The sequence below is a fragment of the Salvia hispanica genome, chromosome 4 (assembly GCF_023119035.1).
Source record: "Salvia hispanica cultivar TCC Black 2014 chromosome 4, UniMelb_Shisp_WGS_1.0, whole genome shotgun sequence".
NCBI lineage: Eukaryota > Viridiplantae > Streptophyta > Magnoliopsida > Lamiales > Lamiaceae > Salvia > Salvia hispanica.
The window spans coordinates 29,701,030-29,718,960 of NC_062968.1; the positions used below are offsets into that span (position 1 = coordinate 29,701,030).

Below are 17,931 nucleotides of genomic sequence, written 5' to 3' on the forward strand. Positions count from 1 at the left end.
TACTGTTTTTCATCTACATTTGGAAGTCAAATGTGGAAACCTAATATGTGCTATAGTGGCTTGCCAATGCTTGATATTTTGTGATGCAGAAAAATTAGATCGATCCTATGACTTGTTATAGAATATTTAAAAAATGACAAATAAAAAAAATGTCCCCAGCAATATTTTTCAAATAAAAGAATTGCCTTTTTCTTGCTGACAAGGCCACACTTACAAGCTTTGTGATCATGTCCAGAAATGTGTTTGAACATAAGGGGACAAATGTAGATGCAGATGCAGATGCATTGCAAAGGGAATTTTTCTTGTTAAAACGGGAAGCTATTGTATGTTATTTATAATATGTATTATTTTCAGATGGTTTTGACTTTGTTAAAATGTCGAGTAGTCCTCTTTAGCCAGCCATATCTTGATATGTGATTTGAGAACCGGTTTCCTTGTGACATTTCCCCTTTATAGTGAACCATCCTTCTTTGTGCATCAGTAAACTAATACTTTGCGTACAGAAGGATAATTACTGCCTGAGTGAACTATTACACTCATTATGTTCAAGTACAAAGATATTGGTGTTTAACGGGTCGGTACATTAGATATCAGATGTAGATTGTTTAGTTGAAGTTTCTTAATCGGAATATTACTGAAGATTGATCTGTTATTGAACTGATTTATAAGAGGAAAAATATTGTTGTTTATTGAAATTTGATTTACTTGATGCAAGCAAACATTTAAAATCAACTGCAACTTCTTTCCTTTTAAAGTTGCTGTGTGCTAGCTTTGGTAATGAGCCTTGCATATTTTTTGCAGCCACCAAGAATAAAAGCTTTTATCGACAAGGTGATTCAGTGCCCATTACAGGATATAGCTATACCTCTCTCTGGTTTCCGCTGGGAGTATGGCAAGGTTGTAAAAATTTGCTTGTAATTTTGTCTTCCTCTTTTCATCTTTATAATTTATGCTCACAACTTTCTTTCTTTTGCAGGGAAATTTCCACCAATGGAGACCTCTATTTTTGCACTTTGATACATATTTCAAGACTCATTTATCTAGTAGAAACGACCTTCTTTTGTCAGATGACATCTTAGGGGATACCAGCCCATTTCCCAAACAAGCAGTTTTGCAAATTTTGAGAGTTATGCAGATCATCCTAGATAATTGCCACAATAAGAGTTCTTTCAGTGGTATAGAGGTAATATGGTGTTTGAATTCATTTTGGGTTTTATACTTCTTAGTTTCTCTAAAGTTTTGAATTCTTATGTAGCAATATTTCTGAAGTTTTCTAGCTCCTTTTGGGTTTTATAATTCTAGTTATACTAAAAAGTTTTCTTATCTTTTCCTCAGCATTTCAAGCTTTTGCTTGCTTCAACAGATCCTGAAATTATCACAGCAACTCTTGAGACTCTTTCTGCACTTGTAAAAATATCACCTTCAAAGCTGCATGTCAGTGGAAAGCTGGTAGGGTGTGGGTCAGTGAAGACTTGTCTTTTATCCCTTGCACAAGGTTGGGGTAGCAAAGAAGAAGGTCTAGGTTTGTATTCATGTGTCACACTACATGAGAGTACCCAGGAGGATGGACTAAGCCTGTTCCCATTAGAGGCACCAAATGACAGTGACAAGTTGCAGACTCGTGTTGGATCAACACTTTACTTTGAGTTGCGCGATACTTCTCCAAGCGACGTGGAAACTAGTGATAACACAAATTCATCTGGAGTGCGTGTAATTCAGATCCCTGATCATCAATTACAAGAACAGGATGACTTGTCACTCATGAAGTTTTGTATCGAGCATTATAATGTGCCTTCGGATCTCAGGTTTCCTCTATTAACCCGAATTCGGTATGCACGTGCATTCCGTACCTCCAGAATATGCAGGCTTTATAGCAAGATCTGTCTATTATCTTTTATTGTGCTTGTACAGTCTAGCGATTCGCATGATGAGCTAGTTTCGTTTTTCGCTAATGAGCCAGAATATACAAATGAATTGATTAGAATTGTGAGATCTGAAGAAAACATATCAGGGACCATAAGAACACTTGCAATGACTGCATTGGGTGCACAATTAGCTGCATATTCGGCATCTCATGAAAGAGCACGAATATTGAGTGGATCAAGCATCAGTTTTGCAGGTGGTAATCGTATGATTCTCCTCAATGTGCTGCAAAGAGCGATTGTATCATTAAATAACTCAGTTGATTTGTCATCTGTTGCTTTCATTGAAGCACTTCTTCAGTTCTACTTGCTTCATGTCATATCTTCTTCAAGTTCTGGAAGTGTTGTTAGGGGTTCTGGGATGGTACCGACCTTCTTACCCCTTTTAGAAGATTCAGATCCTTCTCGGTTGCATCTGGTCTGTTTAGCTGCAAAAACTCTACAGAAGCTCATGGACTACAGCAATACAGCGGTCACCCTTTTCAGAGATTTAGGCGGGGTGGAGCTTTTGGTTCAAAGATTACAGATTGAAGTGCATAGAGTGATTGACTGCACTGGATCAAAGGATAGCTCTATGGTAACAGGAGAATGCCCAAACTATAATAGTGACCAGTTATACAATCAGAAGCGATTGATTAGGGCATTGTTGAAAACACTTGGTTCTGCCACTTATGCCACGGCAAATTCTGCGAGGTCACATAATTCTTATGATGTTTCTTTAACTCCCATCTTGTCGATGCTCTTCAGTAACAAGGAAAAGTTTGGAGGTGAGATCTACTCCTCAGCTGTGACTCTTATGAGTGAAATGATTCACAAAGATCCGACATGTTTTAATGTTCTGTTTGACTTGGGCCTTCCATCTGCGTTTCTATCATCCATTGTGATTGGAGTACTTCCTGCTTCAAAAGCCATCACTTGTATTCCTAATGGTCTTGGTGCTATCTGCCTCAACTCCAAGGGTCTGGAGTCTGTAAGAGAAACTTCTGCTTTACGCTTCCTTGTTGACATTTTCACTGACAAAAAGTATGTGACGGCCATGAGTGAAAGCATTATTCCTCTAGCGAATGCTTTGGAAGAGCTATTCCGGCACGTGGCTTCATTGAGAGGTACTGGTGTTGATCTGATAATTGAAATAATTAATAAGATAGCATTGCTCGGGGACGCAAAGTACTCTGGATCGTCAGGAAAACCTGATGGAAGTGACGCAATGGATATGGACTCTACTGAATCTGATGACAAGGAAAATGTAGGGGATTCTACGTCAGATAGGGCTGTTCAAGTTATCAGTGATGAGCAGTGTATTCAGCTATACATCTTTCATGTGATTGTTCTAGTTCACAGGACGATGGAAAATTCAGAAACATGTCGTTTATTTGTGGAGAAGTCTGGCATTGAATCTTTACTGAAACTTCTTTTACACCCAAGTATTACTCAATCATCTGAGGGGATGTCAATAGCTCTACACAGCACTATGGTATTCAAGTGTTTTACCCAGCATCATTCAACTCCTCTGGCTCGTGCTATCTGCTCTTCTCTGCGTGAGCATTTGAAAGAAACTCTGTCTAGGACCAGTGCCAGTGCTGGATCTTTTTTGCTGGATCCCAAGGCCAGCCCAGACCCTTTGATATTCTCTTCCCTCTCGCTCGTGGAATTCCTCTTATTTCTTGCTGCCTCAAAAGATAATCGTTGGGTAACGGCGTTGCTTACTGAGTTTGGTAATGAAAATAAAGACGTACTGGAAGATATTGGCCGGATTCATCGTGAAGTTTTATGGCAAATTTCATTGCTTGAAGAAACAAAGGCCGAAGCAGGGGATCAACTCACTGGTACTGTTAATACTTCTCGACAGTCTGAATTTGGCATTAATGATGTCGAAGACCCAAGGTTGAGTTCCTTCAGGCAGTTCCTTGACCCTTTACTTAGGAGGAGGACTTCTGGATGGAGCTTTGAATCCCAGTTTTTTGACCTCATAAATCTCTATCGTGACCTTACTCGTTCCTCAAGTCTTCACCAACGACAGACAGTCGATGAACCTTCTAACTTACAGGTCGAAGTCAATCAGGAAGAAGATGTATCTGGCCCATCTGCTTTGATTGAATCCAGTTCTAGAAAGGATAATGATACCCAGAGGTCGTACCATCAGTCTTGTTGTGATATGGTATCATCATTATCAATTCATATTACCCATTTGTTTCAAGAGTTGGGGAAGGTCATGTTGCTTCCATCTCGTCGGAGGGATGATATGCTCACTGTGTCTCCCTCTTCAAAATCAGTGGCTTCTATCTTTGCTTCAATAGCTATGGATCACATGAATTTTGGCGGGCATGTTCATCCTTCTGGATCTGAGGATTCTGTTTCAACTAAATGCCGATACTATGGCAAGGTTGTTGAGTTCATTGATAGTATCCTTTTGGACAAGCCTGACTCATGTAATCCTGTCATATTGAATTGTTTATATGGATGTGGAGTTATTCGTATGGTCTTGACTACATTTGAGGCTACCAGTCAGTTGCCCTTTGCCATCAATAGGGCTCCTGCATCTCCAATGGAGACCGATGAAGGGAAGCAAAGTGATGTTGAAAAAGCTGATCAGCTGTGGACTTATGGACCCTCAGCTAGCTATGGAAAGCTTTTGGACCACTTGGTGACTTCGTCCTATATATTATCACCTTTCAACAAACATTTGCTTACACAGCCTCTAGTGCCTGGGGACATTCCATTTCCTCGTGATGCAGAAACATTTGTGAAAGTTCTCCAGTCCATGGTATTGAAGGCCGTGCTTCCTGTTTGGACCCACCCTCGGTTCCATGAATGTAATTATGAATTCATCACGACAATTGTCAACATTTTTAAGCATGTATTCTCTGGAGTGGAAGTCAAAAGTGTTGCTACTAATGCGGGTGGTCGTACTGGTCCACCCCCAAATGAAACAACTATTTCAACAATAGTAGAGATGGGGTTCACAAGGTCTAGGGCAGAAGAGGCTCTAAGACAGGTTGGTTCAAATAGTGTGGAGCTTGCAATGGAATGGTTATTTTCACATCCTGAGGAAGCCCAAGAAGATGATGAACTTGCTCGAGCACTTGCAATGTCTCTTGGAAATTCTGCAACAGAGACAAAGGAAGAGGGCACAACCGAGGATACTCCGAATGTTGAAGAGGAACTAGTGCAACTCCCCCCAGTTGATGAGCTGCTGTTGACATGCAGGATGCTGTTGCAAATGAAGGAGACCTTAGCTTTCCCTGTTAGGGATCTCCTTGTCATGATTTGCTCACATAATGAAGGCCAGGAGAGACCAAGAGTCATTTCCTTTATCATTGAACAAGTGAAGCTTTGTGCTAACATTTCCGATAGCGGGAATCAGAAAATGCTCTCTGCCTTCTTTCATGTTCTTGCTTTAATTCTCAATGAAGACTCAGCAGCACGTGAATTAGCTTCCGAGAGTGGTTTGGTTAAAGTTGCATCAGATCTTCTCCAGCTATGGATTAATTCAGATGGGCAGGAATCATCTCAAGTCCCAAAATGGGTAACTTCAGCTTTTATTGCTGTTGACCGTCTCGCTCAAGTGGATACAAAGTTAAATGCGGATGTGATAGAACTTCTGAAGAAGAACAATACAGGTAACCAAGCATCTATTGTCATTGATGAAGATAAGCAGAACAAATTGTCTTTGGGGACGCCATTGAAGTATTTAGATTTACTGGAGCAAAAGAGACTTATTGAAATTGCTTGTGGTTTCATCAGAAAGCAATTACCTTCTGAAACAATGCATGCTGTTCTGCAGCTCTCTTCTACCCTGACAAGAACTCACTCAGTTGCTATTAGTTTCTTGGATGCTGGAGGTCTACATTTGCTTCTTTCCTTGCCTGCAAGTAGTTTGTTCGTTGGCTTTGACAATGTTGCAGCTATTCTAATTCGTCACATTCTTGAGGATTCTCAAACCCTACAGCAAGCAATGGAGTCTGAGATACGTCATAGTTTCATAACTGTTGCTAACAGACAGTCTAGTGGAAGGCTTACTCCACGAAATTTTCTGTCAAATTTAAGCTCAGTTCTTCAACGGGATCCAGTAGCTTTCATACAAGCTGCTAAGGCTGTGTGTCAGGTTGAGATGGTTGGTGAGAGGCCATATGTGGTATTGATAAAAGATCGCGAGAAGGATAAGAAAGATAAGGAGAAAGATAAAACAGAGGAAAAGGAGAAACAAGCTAATGATACTAAGGTAAGCTCTGGCACCACAATATCTGCAGCTCTTGGTAGTGGGCATGGAAAACTTATTGATGCGAATTGCAAGAACTCTAAGACCCACAAGAAACCTCCTCAGAGTTTTGTCACTGTCATTGATGTTCTGTTGGATTCAGTTATATCTTTCACTCCTCTGGAAGATGAATCTGTTAGTAAAGTGGGCTCGGCATCAACAGATATGGAAATTGATGTTTCTGCAAGCAAGGGTAAAGGAAAAGCTGTTGCTTCCGTGTCTGAATTAAATGTTGCTAGCAATCAAGAATCCTCCGTCTCATTGGCTAAGGTGGTTTTTATATTAAAGCTCTTGACAGAGATTCTTTTAATGTATTCGTCATCTGTTCATATCCTTGTAAGAAAAGATGCCGAAGTTGGCAGCTACAGGGGAACTCCTCAAAAGGGTGTAAATGCTTGCTTATCTCGTGGGATTTTCCATCATGTTCTTCACAAATTTCTACCATACTCTAAAACTCAGAAAAAAGAGAAGAAAACTGAAGTTGACTGGCGTCATAAACTGGCTAGTAAAGCCAACCATTTTCTTGTTGCATCTGGTGTTCGCTCAACTGAAGCAAGGAAACGAATCTTCACTGAGATCAGTAATGTTTTTAACGAATTTGTTGATTCATGTAATGGTTTTAGGGTCCCGAGACCTGATATTCAGGCCCTAACTGATCTTCTCAATGATGTGATGGCTGCTCGGACACCCTCAGGTTCTTTCATTTCAGCAGAAGCTTCTGTTACTTTTATAGAGGCTGGTCTTGTTCACTCGCTCACCAGAACACTGCGTGTGTTAGACCTGGATCATACTGATTCACCTAAGGTTGTTACTGGAATTGTGAAAGTTTTGGAGTCGGTAAGCAAAGAGCATGTCCATGCGTTTGAGTCTACCAGTGCCAGAGGAGAGCGATTGAAACCTACTGATCCTAACCAACAACCTAGGGATGAAAATGGTGCTAGCTCACAAACTGCGGATGCTACAGTCCATGCTAATGAAAACTTAATGCCAACAGATGAGAATGAGTTGTTCCACGGTGTCCAGAACTATGGTGGTTCGGAGGCTGTGACTGATGATATGGAGCATGACCAGGATATTGATGGAAGCTTTGCTGCTGCAGAAGATGATTATATGCAGGAAAATACTGAGGGAACACAGAATCTTGATGATACTGTCGGGATAAGATTTGAAATTCGCTCTGGCGTACAAGGGAACCTTGATGAAGATGATGAGGATGATGATGAGATGTCTGGAGATGAAGGGGACGAAGTAGATGACGATGACGATGATGATGCAGATGATGATCATGATGATATAGAAGAAGATGAAGCTCATCACCTACCTCACCCAGATACGGATCAAGATGACCATGAAATTGATGAAGATGAGTTTGATGAAGAGGTGATGGAAGAGGATGAAGATGAAGAGGATGATGAGGATGGTGTTATAGTGCGATTAGGTGAGGGAATGAATGGAGTAAATGTGTTTGACCACATAGAGGTTTTCGGCAGAGATAGTATTGCCAACGAAACTTTTCATGTTATGCCAGTTGAAATATTTGGCTCCAGGCATCGAACCACATCCATCTATAATCTGTTGGGAAGAAGTGGTGATACCAATATTCCTTCGCAGCATCCACTTCTGGTGGAACCACATTCTTCACTGACTCCAGGTCCACCTAGGTTGTCAGGTGCAGTCATTTTACTTCAGTTTATTTTGACATTTTTTTTCAGCAACAGTATTTTTCCTCAACAGAAATCTTAATGGTGTCTTATTTTCATTTACTTCTTCACAGAGAATGACCGTGATGCTTATTCAGATAGAAATGCCGAGGGTTCTTTGTCACGGTTGGACTCCATATTCCGATCACTCCGTAATGGGCGTCAAGGACATCGGTTTAATTTATTGTCCAATGAGGGCCAATTAAGTGGTGGGTCAAGCTCAGCAGCTATTCCCCAAGGTCTTGAGGAAGTACTTGTATCCAGTCTGAGGCGTCCCTCCCCTGGAAAGACTTCAAATAACACTACAGTTGTTGAATCTCAAAATAAAAATGAAGAGAGTCCGTCATCTGAATTTACTGAGAGGACTGCTGAAAATCAAGGTAATTCCGGTGGTAATAATGCCCCTCCTTCCTCGGCGACATTGGACAGTACCCGAAGTACTGATAATGTTCCTGCTACGAATGATCCTAATCGTGGAACAGAATCGTCAAGTAGAGAACAATCTCAATCTGTTGAAGCTCAATATGACCACACTGATGTATTGCGTGATGTTGGAGCAGTGAGCCAAGAGAGTAGTGGAAGTGGGGCAACTCTAGATGAGAGCTTACGTAGTCTAGATGTTGAAATTGGGAGTGCCGATGGCCATGATGATGGCGGGGACAGACAAATTGGTGGAGATGCTCGAGTGAGGAGAGCTGCTCCATTATTCAATAATAATGCATCAATAGGAGGGAGAGATGCATCTCTCCACAGTGTCAGTGAAGTTTCTGAAGATCCAATTCGGGAAAATGATCAAACTGGCCCTTCTGAGGAGGAGCAACATAATCAGGATGCTGAATCTATCGATCCTGCTTTTCTTGATGCACTTCCTGAGGAGTTGCGTGCTGAGGTTCTTTCTGCTCAACCAAGTGAAGCTACACAGGCGCAAAATCCCGAGCCACAAAATAATGGTGATATAGATCCAGAATTTCTTGCAGCGCTGCCCCCTGATATACGTGAAGAAGTTCTGGCACAACAAAGGGCGCAAAGGGTGCATCAAGCCCAAGAATTGGAAGGTCAGCCTGTTGAGATGGATACGGTCTCAATAATTGCAACTTTTCCTTCTGACATACGGGAAGAGGTATGCATCCGGATGAGTTTATCCGTAGATTATTTATCATGGCTTCTCTTTTGTTCAAGATTAACATATGGATCTCCTGTTATTCTTATATTTTTGCTCTCTCTATTTTCCTTGTAATGCAGGTTCTCCTAACTTCCTCTGATGCTGTTCTTGCAAATTTGACGCCTGCTCTTGTTGCTGAAGCAAACATGTTACGAGAAAGGTTTGCACGTAGATATAATCAGACATTATTTGGATTATATCCCCGAAACCGTCGGGGTGAGTCCTCTAGAAGAGGCGATGGCTTGGACAGAGTTGGTGGTGCACTATCTCGTCGGTCTGTGGGTGTTAAGCCAGTTGAGGCAGATGGATCCCCTTTAGTTGACACAGAAGGTTTGAAAGCATTGATCCGGTTGCTTCGTGTTATTCAGGTACTCTTATGGCTTTCTTGAAGCTCTGCCATTGTATTCCTCTGTGTAATATATATGAATTAACCTGTCTACATTTTGCAGCCGCTTTACAAGAGTCAGCAGAGACTTCTCCTAAATCTATGTGCTCATGCTGATACTAGAGTTGATTTGCTAAAAATTTTGATGGACTTGCTGATGCTAGACAAAAAGAAATATCTTACTGATCTGAGTGCTGTGGAACCCCCTTATAGGCTGTACGCATGCCAGAGTCATGTGATGTATTCTCGCCCTCAATACGTCAATGGTAGGTATTTTTGTTCTATTTATTACTTCAATTGTAAGCCACTTCCTTATATAACTAACCTCCATTTCATTTACTAATTTTCTGGCTGCATTTATTACCGCCGATCTATTTTGAAGCACATTTTCCTTTATCAATTCCTCTTCCAGTTTAAATGGACTGTTGGTTTTTTTTCATTTGTTGGATGATATAGAATAGATAAGTGTGGAATGAATGTTTGCTTCTATGATCACATTATTAATATCTCGAATTTCTTTTTTCCATTTTCTTATTTTTTATAACTTCGATACATGGGATGTTTGAATATGCCACTTTCATGCATTTCTCCATTAACAGGTGTGCCGCCTTTGGTGTCTCGGAGAGCTCTGGAGACCCTTACCTACTTAGCTCGTAATCATCCTATGGTTGCCAAGCTATTACTTGAGTTCAGATTGCCACAGTTGGAGTCAACGAGTTCTGATGATGAACGGGGAAAAGCTGTTATGCTTCTTGATGAGCCGAAGGATGGGCAGGCATCCTTCACATTGCTGCTGAGCCTTTTAAACCAGTCACTTTATCTGAGAAGTGTTGCTCATCTGGAGCAGGTGTGTCATTGCTAACAACTTTAAGTAAACATGAATTTACCTAGTTACATTATCTTTGGGATTTATATGGCTTATTATTGTTCTGTTGCAGCTCCTAAATTTGTTGGATGTTGTTATTGACTATGGTGAGAGGAAATCAAATCCATCTAACGAGGCAGGTTCATCTGCTTCTGAGCAGCCATCTGACCCTCAGGCCTCTACACCTGTTGAGATGAATGTAGAATCTTCTACGGCTTCAGGAGAGGTTAATTCTTTGATGCAAGCAACATCTTCTGAAGGTGATAACAAGCAAACTGCTGAAAGTGTTCTGAACAACTTGCCTAATCCAGAACTTCAGCTACTGTGCTCACTTCTTGCACGTGAAGGGTGAGCTGAGATTTATGGATTTTTCACTACTTCTACGTTGTAGATCTATAGATACATATTCTTAAGATCTAAACTTGTGAACCTTATTGAACAATGATTCCTTCACTAAAATCAAGGAGTAACTCACCTAGTCACCTTTGCATTTATTTCTTTAGATTCTAGAGAACGCTTCACTTTTCTGGTTGAGATCATAATAAGTTTCTTCTGAAAAAATATGCTATAAATAAGACAACAGGGTGTTGTGATGGGATGGTCATATAAGTTCTTTCGTTTTCTAAATCTATGGTTGCACTAGAAGAGTTTGAATCTGATTTAACTAGCATATTATAATGATTTTTTTATAGATACAGTGTCTTGTTGAATGGTAATTGATTGTTAGTTATCATACAGAGTTGGGTCGATTTAGATTTCCCATTGGCTTTGTTGCTTGTTTACTGTTTGTTTACTTTTAACTATATGATTACTGCTTTCCTGAAGTTATGTTTGATTTGTACTGTTGCTATATTGCTCATGCAATTTGTAACTTTTTTCTTCATATCTCCAGCCTATCAGATAATGCATACACGCTCGTGGCAGATGTCTTAAAAAAGCTGGTGGCTGTTGCTCCTATCCATTGTCATCTCTTTGTCAGTGAGCTTGCTGGTTCAGTTCAAAGCCTTACCCATTCAGCAATAGAAGAGTTGCGCATATTTGGGGACGTAGAGAAAGCACTCCTTAGCACTACTACTCATGGGGCTCCAGTTCTCAGGGTCTTGCAGGCACTGAGCTCTTTAGTAGTTTTACTTCTCGATAAAGACAAAAAGCATCAGACTATCCCTGATACTGAGCATAATACTACTATTTCTCTAGTTTGGGATATTAATACAGCCCTTGAGCCTCTATGGCAAGAGTTAAGCAGCTGCATCGGCAAAATAGAGAACTATTCAGATGTAGCACCTGATTTGTCACCTTCTGCTGTTAAGCCATCAAACTCGGTGCCTCCACTTCCTGCAGGTACCCAGAATGTATTGCCATATATTGAATCCTTCTTCGTAGCGTGTGAGAAGTTGCACCCTCCTGGCCAGTCAGGTGCAGGCAATGATTTTGGAGTTGCTTCAGCTTCTGATGTTGACGAGGCTGGTGCATCTGCTAGTCAACAGAAGACTGTAGGAACTTCAATGAAAGGGGATGAGAAACATGTTGCTTTCTTAAGGTTCTCTGAAAAGCACAGAAAGCTTCTCAATGCCTTCATAAGGCAAAATCCTGGATTACTTGAAAAGTCATTTTCACTCATGCTGAAGGTTCCTCGGTTTATTGATTTCGATAACAAAAGGGCTCACTTCCGGTCCAAGATCAAGCATCAACACGACCATCACCACAGTCCTCTCAGAATATCTGTTAGAAGAGCTTACATTCTTGAAGATTCATACAATCAATTGCGTATGAGATCAGCACAAGATCTGAAAGGTAGATTGACTGTTCATTTCCAAGGGGAGGAAGGGATTGATGCTGGTGGCCTTACCAGGGAATGGTATCAGTTGTTGTCCAGAGTAATCTTTGACAAGGGGGCATTACTATTTACCACAGTTGGGAATGAATCCACTTTTCAGCCAAATCCTAACTCTGTTTACCAAACCGAGCATCTTTCTTACTTCAAGTTTATTGGCCGAGTTGTAAGTATTTCTCGTTTTCATCAGATGTGACAGAGAGCTGGTTAACAGGAAAATCTAATGCTTTTACTCATGTTACAGGTGGGGAAGGCACTATTTGATGGGCAGCTCCTTGATGTGCACTTCACTCGGTCATTTTACAAGCATATTCTTGGGGTTAAAGTGACATATCATGACATTGAAGCTATTGATCCAGATTATTTTAAGAACTTAAAATGGATGCTTGAGGTAATCATATTGAAAATCTCCCCTATCTCCTCTAGCTGATGTGCATGAGGCCTCAACTCAGTCTGTTTTTGTTGCATCTCATCTGAATTTTATATGCTGTCATTGCAGAATGATATTAGTGATATTCCGGACTTAACATTTAGCATTGATGCTGACGAGGAGAAGCTAATTCTGTATGAGCGTACCCAAGTATGTATATTTTCTGGTTGAATGACTTGATAGTCTTACAAAATGTCTTGTTTGCTAATTGAGTGGTCTTGTATTCAGGTAACTGACTATGAACTGATTGCTGGTGGTCGAAATATTAGAGTGACCGAGGAAAACAAGCACCAGTATGTTGATTTAGTTGCTGAGCATCGATTGACGACTGCTATTCGTCCTCAGATTAATGCATTTATGGAAGGTTTCAATGAGTTAATACCTCGTGATTTGATATCGATTTTCCACGACAAGGAACTGGAACTCCTTATAAGTGGGCTGCCAGACATTGACTGTGAGTACTCCTACTTTATCTTTTGCATCCCCTATCGTCTCTTGAAAACCCCTCTGATTGTGTAAGTTACCGCACCAACATTATTATAAACTAATGCAAATAATGAATGCCTTCCAGTGGATGATCTGAGGGCAAACACTGAGTACTCTGGTTATAGTGCTGCTTCCCCTGCCATTCAATGGTTCTGGGAAGTTGTTCAAGCTTTCAGTAAAGAAGATAAGGCTCGCCTACTACAATTTGTGACTGGGACCTCAAAGGTACTTCGCTATCTCCGCGTTTCTCTTTTTGTGGATCTAAAGTGTGTTAAAATCAAGCTTCCACTCGTAAACTTTCTTTCTGTATGCATATTTTAAGGGACCTTCCTAGCGCTTTAATGCAACGAGCCATATGCAGGTTTGGTATTTTGTCTTAGATCCTTTTGGGAACCAAAATGTCCATCCCTGACAATTCGATCAAAATATGCCACTTTTATTACAGTTAAAAACCTAAGCAGATTGGATTAGTTTTGGTAAATCTTTTTCTCAAGGAAAATGACAATATTAAGTTGCTGCACCTCTTATTATGTCATATTATCTCCTTCCATGACCGCCTTTATCTCTCTCTCTCACTCATTCTCACTTTACCAGTTTTGCATTAAAATTCGTGTTTTCAACTACTTAGTCTATTCGTTGTGGACAGAGGGAATATGTCTTATGGTTGATTTGTATTAAGCAATACTTTATGCTGCAGGTGCCGTTGGAAGGATTTAGTGCACTGCAAGGAATTTCAGGATCTCAAAAATTCCAGATTCACAAGGCATATGGCAGTCAAGATCACTTACCTTCAGCTCATACATGGTCAGCCTTTGTTTATATTGTTTTGTTAGTGTAGACGGCTTGATTTCCGATTGAACTCTAATCGTCGACGTTCTTGTATGCAGTTTCAACCAGTTGGATCTACCAGAATACCCATCTAAACAGCATTTGGAGGAGAGGCTACTGCTTGCGATTCACGAAGGCAACGAAGGGTTTGGATTCGGTTAAGTTGGCGATGAGGCCATGTCGACGCTATTGTATAGAAAATATTGTGTCAAAAAGGACAATTCTTAAGATTAATTAGAAAGCTGCTTTTGGTTAAAATGTCGATATTTTGTACAGTGCAATATTACTTTTTTTGGCAAGTTTTTTCAATGGAAGTTTTTTCAATTATTGTTAATGCTTGTCGATCCTATTTGGTATAATGTATAATCATTTACAGTTCGAAAGATGAAAGGAAGCTAAGCTTCCCAATTTTTTTGTTTCTATTTATATAATTTATTTACAATGTGGAATTAAATTTATATGTACGATTCTAATCGATGACCCTAATGTATTGATATTGTGGTTTACAATTATGTAATACGTGAAAGATATTTTATTCAAGTGATGGCCCAATTCATAGATGTACTATCGAATAGATTGTGTATTTATCCAAATTTCGTGTGTTATTTTATTTCTGAACATATGAATAATTGATCTTTTTGGTACTTGACATTAAGTAATGCATTATTTAGTTTAACCGGTATAGAACCCGGACGATGTGAACATATTGTTTAGGACTTATATAAAAAAAATGCCATACGTAAATGGTCAAAAAGTTTTTTTTTTTTTAAAAAAACATTCATTTACACCAAAATCATAATGAATTCATGGTACATGTAGTTTATTCTGAAGTAAGATTCTACATCAGATATGTTGCCATTTTGAAGCATGAAAAAACATACGCTGCAGATATTGTACTCTTATATATGACCTCACGAGACAGCCGACCCAAGAGGTCTATAATTTGAGTTTGCTGAAATCGACTTTCGGTAAGGCATATGAATAAGCTTCGTAGTTGATTTGCTGGCCCAACGAACTCAACTTCGTCAGAGTGGTGATGAGGTCCACCTGATAAATAACCACTTGATCAGCTCTCTAAATTGAGAGAGTTGTAGTTGTGATGATCAAAGTGATTATGTTATTAGCTATATAAAAAATGAGACTATAGTGACCTCATAATCTGTTTGTGATACTGTTTCACGGCTACGCTGGTATTTCTGGACCCACGGCTGTACTTGTGGATCGGCTGCAAGTAGGGCCTCAGTAGCAAGTTGGTCAGGACCAAAGAATGCTGACATCACAGCCACCTGCAACACGAGACAATAAGATTTGATGTTTAGATGGATGGAACAAGCTAGAAATTCGATAGAGGTTACATAGTTGCAGCATATGATCTTGTAATTCACCTGGCGAGGGCCAAAGCCGAGAGCAATGAATTTATTCTTTATTTCCTCAACAGAGGCTTTCTCCCATTGAGGAACCCTTCCTTCTGGATCTGCTTCTTCAGCATCTGATCTCCCAAACTGCTTATCAAACAGTCCCCACTGCATAAAATACAAAAAAAGGTTATTGCATTTTACAAATCATTATATTCCCATATATTAACTCCATGCTTATAAATATATAACTACATGCCCGAAGTTATTGTATCACTACATTATCAACTAGATATCTAGACTTGGGTTGTAATAATCAACTGAATTGTTAAGTATTAGTATTTGTTTTGAGATAACAGAAACCAGAGGAAATTCTTTCAATTGCTAATTCCATTGGATTTCTTGTTGAGGAGGAGTACAATCATCATTGAAAATTGAATGGTGAAGCGTGGCCAACACTGAACCAACCTGCCCACTCGAACCATATGCACTATACAGTAATGATCCTTTTTCTACATTCCCGCCACATTTCCGAATGGCTGAAGCAAGAAAGGTGGATTTAACTGCACTTTGAGCTGCATTGAGAGACAGGTGGATAATCTCACATTCGCTATTTCAGTCATAGGAAACACAGCAAACGAGCAAAAACACCATTTAAGGTGATATGAGTCCTTTATAATAACTTAATTGCAGTCATATTTCTTTAAGTGGACTGCCCTATTCAGTTTTACTGTTCTAGTTCAAGAGATGTAATAACGCAGAATGTTTCCGTATCTCGTGTTTCAGTTATTGAAGCATAATCGTAATTAATTCATGACTTAACCTCCTAATTGGATGAGATCTGCATATGATATAGGTCCTCCTTTGGAGTCCAAGTCTATTTCCTTCTTTGCCTCCTCCAACAAGCTTAAAGCTGCAGCAAGATTTTTATTTTCTGGTCTGCTAATCTCTGAGCTTCAGAAAGAAAGGAAAAACATAAAAATAGACAAAGAAACGTCAAGGTGAGTTTAAGCTCCATGCTCATGATTAGTACAAAACTTGATCAACAACAAATTGATGCCAAGTGTTTCAGATTGTCTTTAAAAAAGAGTTTTCTTCCAAGTTGCAAAGTGCATTTGTCATTTTGAGGTCTTCGATAATCTTATGAACTACAGTTGTGCAATGCAGTGCCTCATACTCTTACAGTCTGCTTTCATGTGTAATGCCAAAGGTATATAAGTTTACCTAAGCCGTATTGATCCATTGGGGCCGCCAGTTTTTGTTGCCTGTAAACTAAAGTTTTTCATTTTCCAAATATTTAACAGAGTTAATATGCAACATGCAAGATATAACAGACCTTATCATAAGTCACAGCATCATTGAGTGCCAAAGTTAAGACAGAGGGGACGAGATCTTGGTTTCCCTGCATGGAAATTGACATATATAACTAAGAAATGTTCAAATAAGATGCTAAGATAGCCATATTATCTTCATATTGCTACAAAAAGGAAAATTCTGCTGCTGCATTATCGCTTACCTTCAGTGCCCTATAAAGAACATCCTTGATTTTTGCTGAAAAATAGCAAGCGGATAACTAAGACGCATGAATAAGAAGAATTTTTCCAATTTTTTCCTATAAATCTTCTTACACTGGAATTCTGAACGTTGTCTGCGTTGTATCAAGTCTGCAGCATTTGCCACTTCAATTAATGAGCTGGATCTTGCTATCATGTCCTGGGAAGAGTCAACTGACAAATTCATGATCATATCAATCCTACAAACATGTACTATCACATCGAAAGAGGAGCAAAACTACTTTTCATTTGGTGCACTTGAAGTACTTGCTTCATGGATGAATTCACAAGTATCGTGACCATACTTTTACATTAATTTTCCCACTGATACGAAAATCTTCGAAATAAACTACCACTTGGACAGAGTATGTCATCATGTTTCTCAATTTTTGTGAGCTAAACTTACAGTACATACAAACTTTTTAAGAGAGTGTTTACTATTTCCCTTTCAACTGGATATGAATGAATTGTACTATCTCAAACTACAGAAATAATCCTCAATAGCAAATGCTATCTGATTCCAGCTACCACTACCTAATGCACATGTAATTTTTCACAACGAATTAATAGATAGAATAATGTATTAACAACAGAGAGAGCAATTGCAGAAATAATCAGAAAATATTGTGCAGCATTATGAGATTGAAGAGCGAAAAGACTGACGATGCCAACGGTTGCAGCACCGATGCAATGCAAAAGGCGCCGCCGCGAAAAGCGATCCTCGTGGCCACAATCACCTTCTAATTTGCAATTCACGGTGGCCTGACATTGACGAATTGTGATGAGATTGAGATCGTATATGACATGTTACAGCAAGTGATTGAATCGAATCGTGGACTTGTCTTACAGAGTGGATGTATCTGGCAGTGGGCATGGGTGCTGAGGTGGACGGCGATGGAGCCAACGACACCAGTGAAGGAACGGTAGAAATGAAGGAGACCATTCCCATCGCTCTCTCTCTCTCTCTCTCTCTCTCTCTCTAGAGTGTGAGTTAGTGTGAGTTAGTGTGTGTGTGTAGAAGAGAGGAGAGAGGAGGTGCTGTGTTTGCAATGCAATGCATAGTTTGTGTGGCAATCTTCATATTGCGTTATCCTTTCTCTATCCACCCTGGATTTCTCTTTTCCTATCTTTCGCGGGATATGTTGCTCGTTTT

At 39.8% G+C, this 17,931-nt stretch overlaps 2 protein-coding genes across 2 annotated transcripts; one reads left to right on the forward strand and one right to left on the reverse strand.

The window, feature by feature from the left end:
* Positions 1-227: 227 nt before the first annotated feature.
* LOC125220873 (E3 ubiquitin-protein ligase UPL2-like) lies at positions 228-14,290 on the forward strand. The gene is made up of 16 exons (XM_048123006.1): positions 228-323; positions 802-897; positions 977-1,183; positions 1,336-7,849; positions 7,955-9,000; positions 9,123-9,410; positions 9,492-9,693; positions 10,027-10,274; positions 10,366-10,640; positions 11,185-12,292; positions 12,371-12,517; positions 12,626-12,706; positions 12,785-13,010; positions 13,128-13,267; positions 13,740-13,846; positions 13,930-14,290. Exons 1-16 carry the CDS (start codon positions 228-230, stop codon positions 14,030-14,032), a joined length of 10,884 nt encoding a protein of 3,627 aa, XP_047978963.1. The 3' UTR covers positions 14,033-14,290.
* Positions 14,291-14,666: 376 nt separating this feature from the next.
* LOC125218981 (thylakoid lumenal 29 kDa protein, chloroplastic) lies at positions 14,667-17,892 on the reverse strand. The gene is made up of 12 exons (XM_048120815.1): positions 17,772-17,892; positions 17,626-17,736; positions 17,442-17,540; positions 16,854-16,938; positions 16,742-16,776; positions 16,562-16,627; positions 16,450-16,490; positions 16,049-16,179; positions 15,694-15,800; positions 15,256-15,393; positions 15,022-15,156; positions 14,667-14,917 (listed from the first exon to the last, which is right to left on the reverse strand). Exons 2-12 carry the CDS (start codon positions 17,725-17,727, stop codon positions 14,807-14,809), a joined length of 1,050 nt encoding a protein of 349 aa, XP_047976772.1. The 5' UTR covers positions 17,728-17,736; positions 17,772-17,892; the 3' UTR covers positions 14,667-14,806.
* Positions 17,893-17,931: the final 39 nt, after the last annotated feature.